Here is a 12,274-nt window from a genome sequence, read left to right on the forward strand (position 1 = left end):
ATTATCAATCCATATCAATGTCTTTTACAGGTTGTTCTCAAAGACTGTAAACCTGTGGAGCTGTTGGCCCATCAATGCTTGTGTGTGGCAGGGCTTGCACTATGCAATCATATTGCAGCATTGCTTTACCAGACCTCACATTACAGCCAGCAGGGAGCAACGGCTGTCCCCCCTACTCACAGCTGCACAGGATCTGAGCAGCAGTGGCACAGACCCAGAACCCAGGTGATGTTTCCAACACTATTACAATTATCCCATTATGTCATGTAAGTCTTGTTCCTTGTTTAACTTTCAATAAGGCTGAACATATAGCATCCTTTCATATGACAATATGTGATCATATGAACTAAACTAAACTGTACACAAAGTAAATAAATTCTTATACAACATTCGTTTACAGGGCTTTAAGCCTGGTCCGACGAATGAGATGGTGGTGTAGTCAGCTAGGCCCATAGAGAAGATTGGCCAAAGGTAAAAGGTAATTTGTAGGAATGGGTAGTATTTCTGCTACATGTATTAAAAATGTGTACTTTGTATTTTTAGACTAGTTTATGATCATTGTGATCTGCACTTTACATTAACCTCTAATTGCATTGAATGTCCATACACAGACACACAACGTCCCTGTAAAGCAGAGCTACTTAACACGGAATTAGAATTTGACATGGAAAGCATTTATGATAATAATAATAAACAGTCTAACTAACTGTTAAGTTATATGTATGTTTCCAGGAGTAACTTGTACAAAGGGGCCTGTGAACTGACCTGTGCCCTTCCAGACATGTCAGTTCTGCGGGTGAATGAGGTTTACCAAGGCATGGCAAGGGAAACTGCTCCGCTTATAACAACTATGGGAATAGCAGGGAATGTACCGTTGGTGGACAGTGCCTTTGGAAAATCACAAGAAGGGAGTGTTCTCTCCTATCACCTTCCAGCATGGAGTCCACCAAAAACTTGTCCACATACCACTTGCTTCTGTTTAACTGCGGATTGCCAAGGAACAGAGAGATGCAAGGCGGTCTCCCCTATTTTTGAAGCCCTTACTAATGGGTCAGTGACGTGTAATTTTGCTGATTTGTGTGTGTGTGTGTGTGTGTGTGTGTGTGTGTGTGTGTGTGTGTGTGTGTGTGTGTGTGTGTGTGTGTGTGTGTGTGTGTGTGTGTGTTGTGTGTGTGTGTGTGCACGTTTTAAGGATTAGGGATTAGTGAGGCCATGTAATGTGTGTTTCGGTGCGAGGGGGAAACGTGTTTTTGGTACAATAAACGGCTAACGTGTTTTAGTAGTAGCACATGTCAGGGTGGTGCAACATCAGCTGATGCCACTATACAGATTAAATGATTTTTTGGTTTTTAGTGGAATATCTAAGAAGCATATTTTTTGCTTGTACATTAATTACCAATTACAAATTAATTTATGGGCAATAACTTACTGTGGTAGTACCACCTGAAGTCTGCTGCTAAAAAAAACGTCATTGAACTAAATACATGACAACAGATGTAATCAATGGTATGTTATGAATACTGTGTTATGAGCTATCCTTATGGCTTTTCATACTGTAATACATGTAATGTTTTCCCCCAGAAAATGCTGTCAAAGATGAGCAAAGAATCAAACGGGCCACAGGACTTTGCAAGCAGCTGGTTGCGGTCTTCACTCACAGCTGGAAGAAGAAGGCGGCACTAAAACAGGCACAGCAAGACTTGAACCTACCTCAACAGTCACTGGTCACTGAATGTCCGACACGATGGGGCTCCCGGCAGAAAATGATTGGGAGGGTGTTGGAGCAGAGCAAGGCACTGTGCCAGGTTCTGTCTGAAGACAGGAAGACGTGGCACCTGGTCCCCACTTGGCAAGACACAGATGTCCTTGAATCTGTAAACAATGCCCTCGGTCCTCTTCAGGAGTTCACAGACGCCCTCTCAGGTGAGGACTACGTAAGCGTGTCATACCTGAAGCCAGTGCTCCATCTCCTCAGATCACCCATGCTTCCTGAAACTGACCAGGACACGAATCTCACCAAGGAGATCAAATCAAGAGCTCTCCACTACATTGAAGAGAAATACAGCGACCCAGTGACACAGGAGCTCTTGGACATCACATCCTTCCTTGATCCAAGATTCAAGAAGAGCTACATAAGTGAAAAGAATGTCCCATACATCAAAGACAGAGTGAAGATGGAAATGGAACAGGTGGCACAAAAGGTAAGCTTTCCTTTTTCTTTGTTGTTTCAAAATAAAACAAAGTTGTATTTGTGTTTTTAATTTTTAATTTTTGAACTATACTCTACTGACATTTTAAACTTTTAGACAAAATGCCTTGTTGGTCTTAATCACAACTGATAGCAAAACATTGATGCCTCTTATTACTGTGTGTTGCAGGAGCAGAGGGCTTGTGTCACAACCCATCCCATGCCCCTGAGTGCAGAAGAAGAACCACCATCCACCTCTACAAAGCGAAAGCGGTCACTGGGCAGCTTTTTCAAGACCAAGGTGGTCCCTGCTTCCTCTACTGTGCAGTTGGAGGATACCATTAAAGCAGAACTGGACAACTACCTCATAACTCCTACCATTGATGGAGAGCAAGATCCACTGGCCTGGTGGAGGGTGCACAATGTCAACTTCCCATGGCTTAGCAAGTTGGCTCGTAAGTACCTTTGCATACCAGCAACGAGTGCACCATCAGAGAGACTGTTCAGTGCCAGTGGCAATATTGTCACATGTCAGCGTGCAAGTCTGAAGCCAGCAAAGGTTGACATGTTGGTTTTCTTGGCCAAAAATCTCTGAAGGGATGAAGGGGAAGATTTATTGATTTTTGTTGTTGTTCTTCTGCACCTTACCCTGACATGTCTTTGTTCCATTAAAAAAGGTGTTCACTCTTTTTTACTTATCTTTTGTTTACAGACTAGATGTTAAATAATGGAACCAGTTGGACATCTTTTGTTGATGAGGAAAATGTAGGGTCATTTCAACTTTTTAAATTATTATTATTATTATTATTATTATTATTGTTATTATTATTATTATTATTATTATTATTATTATTATTATTATTATTATTATTATTGTTATTATTATTATTATTATTATTATTATTATTATTATTATTATTATTGTTATTATTATTATTATTATTATTATTATTATTATTGTTATTATTATTATTATTATTATTATTATTATTATTATTATTATTATTTATTTCTACTACCTTTACATTTCACTTCCTCTTGCCACTTTATTTGAAGAAGAAGCACAGGTTTCTGAATACATGGGTTGAATATCTGTAACTGCTGCTGATGTTGATGTTCATAAGCTAGCTCCTTTGAGCCATTTTGCACTACTTTTAAGGTAAGACTTCTTTTTTTGCTCCACTTTGTTGTTACACTGAAACTTGTTTAAATAAAAAAAATCGTGGTTGAAATCGAAATCGCAATCTCTGCCAGAAAAATCGCAATTTCAATTTTTTCTTAAAATCGTTCAGCCCTAGTTGGTGTATGACCCTTAAGCTGAACCTGTGTCTGGAATGCTAGAAGTGAAGTGCCCAAATGTGAGAAACTATGTAGACTGCCTACCTTAGGGTCTCTGATGGAGTGTTACAGCTCAAGCAGTCACACATACTACTGGCAGGTACAGGGCCAACTACTCGTCACTGGTTTGAAGTGGTGCGATTTTGTTGTCTACGCCGAAGACGACATCTTCATTCAAAGAAATCCCAGAGATGAGGGAGTCATAAGAACAATCAAACAGAAAGTTGACTACTTTTACTCTTACCTACCAATGGTTTTGGCTTGAAAATGTCCGTTATTTCCTATATACTTCACACTGAGGGATCTGTACCTTTCCCTGTCAGTTTCACACTTTCAGTAAATAAACTTAAGTTTGTTTAACTGTCAAGCTGCTCTTCTTTATGGCTCCCAAAACCATTGTGTATTTCATTGTGGTCATTACAAACAGCAGTTATACAATACTATTTAAGTACTAATGAATTATAACCTCAAAACACACACACCGAGTAACACTTACAGGAAAATATGTAATTCAATAAATTATTGGTGACATGTACATGACATAACAATTTCTATACATTTTAGAAAGTGAAGAAACATAAGCGCCACAATTGTAAAAGTGAACAATACATATTATTTGTAATGGTTGGTATATACGTGTCTTACTTGACTTTAGCCCTCAGCTCCTCTAGGGAGCATAGGCCATTGACTTGTCGGGTGATGTTTGTGGCAGGTTTTCAGAGGGTGTGTCCAATCCAATTCCACTTTCTCTTTTGAATTTGTAAGTCAATGGGATCCTGGCATGTTCTTTTCCACAGGTCCACATTTTATAAATTTGTAAAGATGAACAATAAATCCTGAACCAAAACATATGTTTGAACTGATTGGAGATTGAACTGATTGAAATAACTATTAAATACTAAATGCTAAGCACTCCACCTTCATCCTGACACCTCTACTTAGACCAGGCTTTAACAAGTGGACCACTCTGGTAGTTTAACAGGAGGCAAGCGACTACATACAGTTGGTTAATGTTCCCAAACATATTAAGGCGGTTGACTGTGTCGAAACTGTTTTGCTTTTTCAGTCTCCGAATTAGTCGCTCTACATACACTCTGAGGTGCGCAATAGACTGGGTCTCCCTGACCTCGTGTGCTATCATCTGAGGTCTCCCAGCTAAAAATGCAGGCGTTACAGGGCACACAGTCATCAACAAGGAAGCCTCTGTCCACCATGATGGCCATATCTGGCCTAAACAGAGTACGTACAGTGGGGCAAAAAAGTATTTAGTCAGCCACCAATTGTGCAAGTTCTCCCATTTAAAAAGATGAGAAAGGCCTGTAATTTTTATCATAGGTATACCTCAACTATGAGAGACAGAATGAGAAAAATAAATCCAGGAAATCACATTGTAGGATTTTTAATGAATTAATTGGTAAATTCCTCGGTAAAATAAGTATTTGGTCACCTACAAACAAGCAAGATTTCTGGCTCTCACAGACCTGTAACTTCTTCTTTAAGAGGCTCCTCTGTCCTCCACTCGTTACCTGTATTAATGGCACCTTTTTGAACTCGCTATCAGTATAAAAGACACCTGTCCACAACCTCAAACAGTCATACTCCAAACTCCACTATGGCCAAGACCAAAGAGCTGTCAAATGAGACCAGAGACAAAATTGTAGACCTGCACCAGGCTGGGAAAACTGAATCTGCAATAGGTAAGCAGCTTGGTGTGAAGAAATCAACTGTGGGAGCAATTATTAGAAAATGGAAGACATACAAGACCACTGCTAATCTCCCTCCATCTGGGGCTCCACGCAAGATCTCACCCCGTGGGGTCAAAATGATCACAAGAACGGTGAGCAAAGATCCCAGAACCACACGGGGGGACTTAGTGAATGACCTGCAGAGAGCTGGGACCAAAGTAACAGAGGCTACCATCAGTAACACACTACGCCGCCAGGGACTTAAATCCTGCAGTTCCAGACGTGTCCCCCTGCTTAAGCCAGTACATGTCCAGGCCCGTCTGAAGTTTGCTAGAGGGCATTTGGATGATCCAGAACAGGATTGGGAGAATGTCATATGGTCAGATGAAACCAAAATAGAACTTTTTGGTAAAAACTCAACTCATCGTGTTTGGAGGAGAAAGAATGCAGAGTTGCATCCAAAGAACACCATACCTACTGTGAATCATGGGGGTGGAAACATCATGCTTTGGGGCTGTTTTTCTGCAAAGGGACCAGGACGACTGATCCATGTAAAGGAAAGAATGAATGGGGCCATGTATCGTGAGATTTTGAGTGAAAACCTCCTTCCATCAGCAAGGGCACTGAAGATGAAGCGTGGCTGGGTCTTTCAGCATGACAATGATCCCAAACACACCGCCAGGGCAACGAAGGAGTGGCTTCGTAAGAAGCATTTCAAGGTCCTGGAGTGGCCTAGCCAGTCTCCAGATCTCAACCCCATAGAAAATCTTTGGAGGGAGTTGAAAGTCCGTGTTGCCCAGCGACAGCCCCAAAACATCACTGCTTTAGAGGAGATCTGCATGGAGGAATGGGCCAAAATACCAGCAACAGTGTGTGAAAACCTGGTGAAGACTTACAGAAAACGTTTGACCTCTGTCATTGCCAACAAAGGGTATATAACAAAGTATTGAGATGAACTTTTGTTATTGACCAAATACTTATTTTCCACAATAATTTGAAAATAAATTCTTTAAAAATCCTACAATGTGATTTTCTGGATTTTTTCCCCCATTCTGTCTCTCATAGTTGAGGTATACCTATGATGAAAATTACAGGCCTCTCTCATCTTTTTAAATGGGAGAACTTGCACAATTGGTGGCTGACTAAATACTTTTTTGCCCCACTGTATGCCAGACTGCACAAACATCTGCTTGTCGCTCAATGAGCCGGCAAAGAGGGGAGAAACAAAGGTTACAGCACCATGGGGGGCCATGCCAATCATTCCCTTGAGGGTACTGTGGGACTTGTAGTTTGAGTATACCTCACTCTGCAGTCATGGAGATGTTGGTGGCTGGCACCTGAGCTCTGTACAGTCCAGAATTACAGCAGTGTCAGTGTAATCTTGGAACTCCGCTGTCAAGTGCTCTTTAATTTTTTCTTGAGACATCCAAATCTTCTGTGAGCTAAGAACACAGAACAAAAAACTGCTCCAGGTCAGAATGATGCTGACGATAGACTGATGGACACCATACCGGTCAGCCAAGTCCCTCTGCTTCAGTCCAAGATCAAGGTAGTTCAGGATGAGGAACAGTTCATCAGATATATGAGAAATATTTTTTAAATGTTCTTACATTTGCTGTATATTCCTACAACGTAATATAGAATAGGCAATTACTGTGAAATGAATGACTGTTTATGGTTATGTGCAGTAGCGGTGCGTGGCCAATTTTACAGAGGAGGCCAGAGAGATCGTAAGCTACTGAATGACGTCATACCCATGTCAACAATGTGACTAAAAGTAGCATAAATAAATCAGGACAAATGATTGCAGCTGCTGCTATTTATTGACACCATATCGCAACAAGCTTAAACAAACACAACACAACACAACACAAAACCTTACACCCATATTTGTAATCTCAATAATACACTGAACTGTAGCCTACAGGTGGCCTCACATTCTAAAAGTCTCTGACGGGTTCACACCGCTGTCCGCAGCATGCTAAAGTGAAAGCCTCGGCTGTCACACTGCGTAAAGAAATAAAGTAAGCTTACTCACTATTTGTAGAGAAATGCCATTCTCCTATCCTTAATGGTGGCGAAATGATCTGTGACCCGGTCATACAGATCCCCATGGGACCTCAGTGCTCGTATTATGGATGATTCCATTGATATCTTTGCCAAGTGGGAAAGTCTCACCTGTGCACAACTGTTTCTTAGGAAGGTTTTAATCCTTTTCAGGCAGGAAAATGACCTCTCTGCAGACGTGCTTGTAGCGGGTATGGTGAGCATCAGCCTCAGCAGTTTGCAAACCTCAGATAAAGAAGAGGTCAGTTCATCTTTTATGAGCATGGTTAGCAGCTCAGCAGGTGGTTTGTGAAAGAGTGGATCCGCATAGATTACCTGAAGTTCATTTCTTAGTCGCTGCTCGTCAAAAACTGGGTAGGTCTCAATCAACTGAGAAATGTCACGGCTAGGGAACCCTGATTCTGAGTAAGTCTTAAACACTGCATTATCCAGCACACGGAAGAAACTCAGATTTATCATATCTTGGAATCTCAGTGTCATATGCTGTACAATGTTATCCAGAATTTGAAAAAAAATGCGGCGATAAGAATCAGTGGAGCCAGTGTCCGCTAGATCCCCACCCATACTGGCACCTACATCAAAATCCCTCCAGGCCGGGCGGCTTCGCTTGCGTCGCTCGTTGGGTATGCCAACAGTCTGCACTGTGTTCTCATACAGGCGGCTGAATGTTTCAGTACTTTGGAGAGCCTTCAAAGCATTCAGAGTGCCGGTCACTCGTTCATCACACTGTCTGATGTCCAGCGTTTTGCTCTGGAGTATCTGGAACAATGGTTCAGTGAGGCCGAAAATTGTTTGGAAAATCGCAAGCATGAACATGAAATCAAAGTCGTTAAGTTTCTGTTTCAGAGAAGAGCTCTGTGAGACTGCATCGTTATCCCAACCAGGCTCAGTCGCGATCCGGTCAAACGCGATCATCAACGATGTCCGCCCCTCATGTACTGCATGAACAGCCCGGCTCTTGAAATTCCACCGCGTCGTACTTCCACCAGGCACGCGTACACTTTTATCCACGTCAGCGAGTACAGATGTCCGCTTACTCGAACGGCTGAAAAAGTTGTGGAAACAGTCGAGATCGGCGAAAAAGAGCTTTGATTCTTGAACGTTGCTTGTCCCCTTAGCCAAAACTAAATTCAGCTTATGTGCATAGCAGTGAATAAACAAAGCGTGTGGGCATTTTGTCTTGACCAGGGCCTGTACCCCGCCGCGTTGTCCACTCATGCAACTCGCTCCATCATACGTTTGACAGATGAGCTTTGTCTCAGGACTGTAGTTTGCAATTGCCCTCATTGTCACATCGGCTATGGCTTGAGCATCCCTTTTTGCACTGACATCAAAGAAACCAAGAAAGCGCTCGCATATCTCACCCTTGGCATTAACGTAGCGAACGATGACAGTCAACTGGCACTTGCAAGATATGTCCGTGGTGTCATCTACTTCGACTGCTATGAATTCGCATGTGTTTATCTCCTTGTTTATTTCCTCCTGAATGACATGATCAATGCTCTCAATTATTTCATTTTGGATTGTACTTGACATACCCACGAATGTCGTAGCAGTGGCTAGGTGTTCCATCATGTTAATATCAAACTCAGCAAAAGAATTAACAAGTTCCACAAAGTTCCCCTTATTGCTAGAGCTAGCAGACTCATCATGATCGGAATGCCTGCTCTTGGCATCCGAGGTACACCACAGCCACAATCAGTCTCTTTAAAATGGCACGATTTTTCCCCACCTGCTGGTTATGTCTTGACACACTTATTGCAGCCGCTTGATCTAGTGCCTCATCTATCCTCACTCGTCCAAAAAGTTTGAGTTTGAGTTCGGATGTTATATGACCACGGGACTTTGAATGCCTCTCTATTCCCCGCGAGAGGTTTTTCAGATCAACAAATCCTGTCGTTGTCCATGGGTTGTTCAAGGTGCTGGAGCGGTCAAACAAGAGGCATGGCCAGCAGAAAAGACAATTTAGCATTACACTCCCTGTTAGCCAGTCCGTTCTCGTATAGTTCCCTTCACAAAACGTCCGGGTATTTCCTTTAGCTCTTCCCTGAGTAAGGTCGAGATTCGGAGTGGACCTACCCTTCTGTTTTATTTTTAACTGAATTTCAAACGGTAGTTTAGTGAAATCGTTTCTCAGAAAAAACTCTGGGTCTCCGTCGCCATCCATTCTTACTTTCTAACCTTCCTTCACGGTTAGCAACAGCATGGTTGTGTGTGGTTACGTACTTACGTATTAGTGTAGGAGGCACGTACAAGCTAGCCTCCTCATTTTTTAAATTTTTACAGTTTGATTGACCTTGATGAGCGTTCGGTGACAAGCCGAGCTTCAATCTGATTGGCTAAAACCCTTAGTAGTAGTGGAGGCCAAGTTAAACGGGCCTCCTTAGATGGCAGTATTTCACCTATAGGGGCGCTGTTTTGCTCGCTCAAAGAAAAACATGACATCAGGGAATTAAACACGGCATATTTGGAACCTAAAATGTGCGTCATGAATCCCAACTCATGGATATTTTTTTATCGAATATAAATGAGGAGGCCACGCCTCCCTTGGCCTCCGGGAGAAAACGCCACTGGTTATGTGATAAAATCACACAAATAAATTGTAATAACATACCATGGCAGCACTTTGCTTTGCAGAGTCAGTCTCTCCTGTTCTTGCTCTGGTGACTCGAACCATAAATTGCAGCGAAGGTTCAATGAGCTGCCAGAACCGCATTAGGTGGTCATTAGACGAAAACCTGAAAATAGTAGAAATGTCATGCATATATTTCTTACATTAGCAGACATTTGGGGATGTGGATTTTATGTTAAATTTTTGTTTTGCAAAAATGATTTCACGTTATTGGATTGAGGACAAAGTAAAAAGCCTGAACTTTACTTCTGCGTCTGATATTTGTTGAAGCTATTAGCTGTCCGTCAAGTTGGGCAAAGGGACACGCAATAAGGACAGGACAAGAAATATTATATTAAGGCTATTAAAAAGGTAGGTCTACATACCTTGTGTAGAAACGGATGTCCCTGTCAGTGCCTGCAAAAGGCTGTAGCCCAAAGTGTAATACAGCTGCTCCAGCTGCTGCCTCAGCTGGACAATTTCTTCCCGAAAGCTTTCGTTTTTGCTGAGAGGTCAACAAACGCGGGGTCCGGAGATGGGCAGTAGTCGTGGTCGTTGGCACATATAGCGCCACAACATCTTCGCCAGTCTCCACACTCGGGTCTCTCTTTCCTTCCCAAACCCCAAGCCTTCTCCCCCCAAGAGAGTAATTGTTCCAGGGGAACAACACCGGTACTGCACCAGGCTTAAGTCTCCGCCTACCTCCCACTTCAGCCGGCTCCAGTGACGCTGGAAGTCATTCAGAGTTGGGGGTACTGCGTGACGTCACCCGGTGACGATGACGTCACACCAAACGCAGCGCAACAGAGCAAAAAATTAGCTAGATTCAATATTATGCTACAGGAAACAAAAATATCACAATTATGTAAAAGTAGAAACTTAATGTTTTTATTTTGAAAAGTAAAAAGTTGAAAATAAAAAATATTAATTTACTAAGTCAGTGTTGCAGTGTTGCAATAGTCCTTCACCAGGGGGTGCTGCAGCACCACTACTTCCAGCGTCCCTGGCCGGCTAGGTACTTCTTCTGACACAAAGTGTCGACTACATACACGAGTATGGTGTGAGATTATTAGGTTCGCTCTTCTAATATTGATGATCCATCTCTTCCGTTGTTGGTCGTCGGAGGGAAAAGTGTGGAAACTAATGGTCCAATTGAATATGGCTGAGGACGAACACTGAGGGACGCAACAGTGCTCAGCTGTCGTCCCCTCACAGCGCTGAAATTTAAACCTTTGCATCTTTTTTCTACAGTAAATGACTACTTGGCTAGGCCTAACTAAAACAACTATATCAAAACTATTGGTATAGCCTACAATAGGCTATTTACACAATCTTTTTTTATAGCTATGTTACCTCACAAATGTGTATATGCCGCCACAACAAGCGTCTCACCGTAAGTTTATGAGCTGGTTTATATTTTTTTGCGGAAGTTCCAAGTAACGTTCCATGCATATAGTGAATTAACTGTAAGGGAGAGTAAAGTGAGATGAGCCAATTTGTACTTAGCTTTTCCTCTAGGAGAAGAAAAAAGAGATAGAAGTCACATGAAAAAAAACTGTCAATCAAAATGATAAAAATGCATCCCTCCCAAAGGGCCATGAAAATATGACTTCTCAAAGAAAAGTGGCTTGTGGATAAACCTGCCCCATCTAAGGGGTAAACTGAGCTAAATGGTGGTAAATTGACCAATTACATTTTTCTAAACCTGAGTTGTTTGCAACAGGAATGTTGGTTGTCTGCTAATTCATAAGCCAAGCTACATTGAAATAGCATTTTATACTAGAGAGACTTAACTTCAGTGCCTCATTGGGGGTTAAGTTGAACCACTGGCTCAGTTAACCCCACAGCATGTGGCTCACTTTGCCCCACAGCCACTTAGTCCTTCCTACTAATCTTTAGCTAAATGATTCACATGGTTTTAGACCCTGCTGAATAACCAACATGTATGATACATCTTTTCGGAGCTGGATACTTTTGCTTTGACTGAACATTTATTATACCCGACATGTTAAAAATGTACTTTGATGAGCAGAACATGGTTTATTGTGAAAAAAAAAAACACACTTGACCATGTGCTTCTCTCCATCACAGCCAAAGGGAAATGATGGGTGCTTCCTGAATCTATGGTCAAATTACAACACATCTCCTGTTGAGTATAGAAGTGAATATCTGATTTTTTTTTTTGTGTAATGCAAGACATTATTTCTGTCAGCCACTGTCAATGAGTAGGACAAGCTACAGTATCTTATGCAGTCAGAGGGTTTGGTTCCAGTTCAGTACTGAAAACCTGTGATAGAAGAAATATCCATCCAGTACATGCTAAGGCGAGTGCAGGACCAGCTCATATGAATAAGAGAAGCTTCAGCCTTTTGGCATTTATCACAA

The 12,274-nt window shown here is 41.9% G+C and overlaps 1 protein-coding gene across 1 annotated transcript; it reads left to right on the plus strand.

The window, feature by feature from the left end:
- Window positions 1-1,491: 1,491 nt before the first annotated feature.
- On the plus strand, window positions 1,492-2,947 carry LOC134881935 (E3 SUMO-protein ligase ZBED1-like). Its single transcript, XM_063909545.1, has 2 exons — window positions 1,492-2,201; window positions 2,379-2,947. Exons 1-2 carry the CDS (start codon window positions 1,764-1,766, stop codon window positions 2,781-2,783), a joined length of 843 nt encoding a protein of 280 aa, XP_063765615.1. The 5' UTR covers window positions 1,492-1,763; the 3' UTR covers window positions 2,784-2,947.
- The last annotated feature ends 9,327 nt before the right edge of the window (window positions 2,948-12,274 follow it).

Source organism: Eleginops maclovinus, chromosome 19 (genome assembly GCF_036324505.1).
Source record: "Eleginops maclovinus isolate JMC-PN-2008 ecotype Puerto Natales chromosome 19, JC_Emac_rtc_rv5, whole genome shotgun sequence".
Lineage (NCBI taxonomy): Eukaryota > Metazoa > Chordata > Actinopteri > Perciformes > Eleginopidae > Eleginops > Eleginops maclovinus.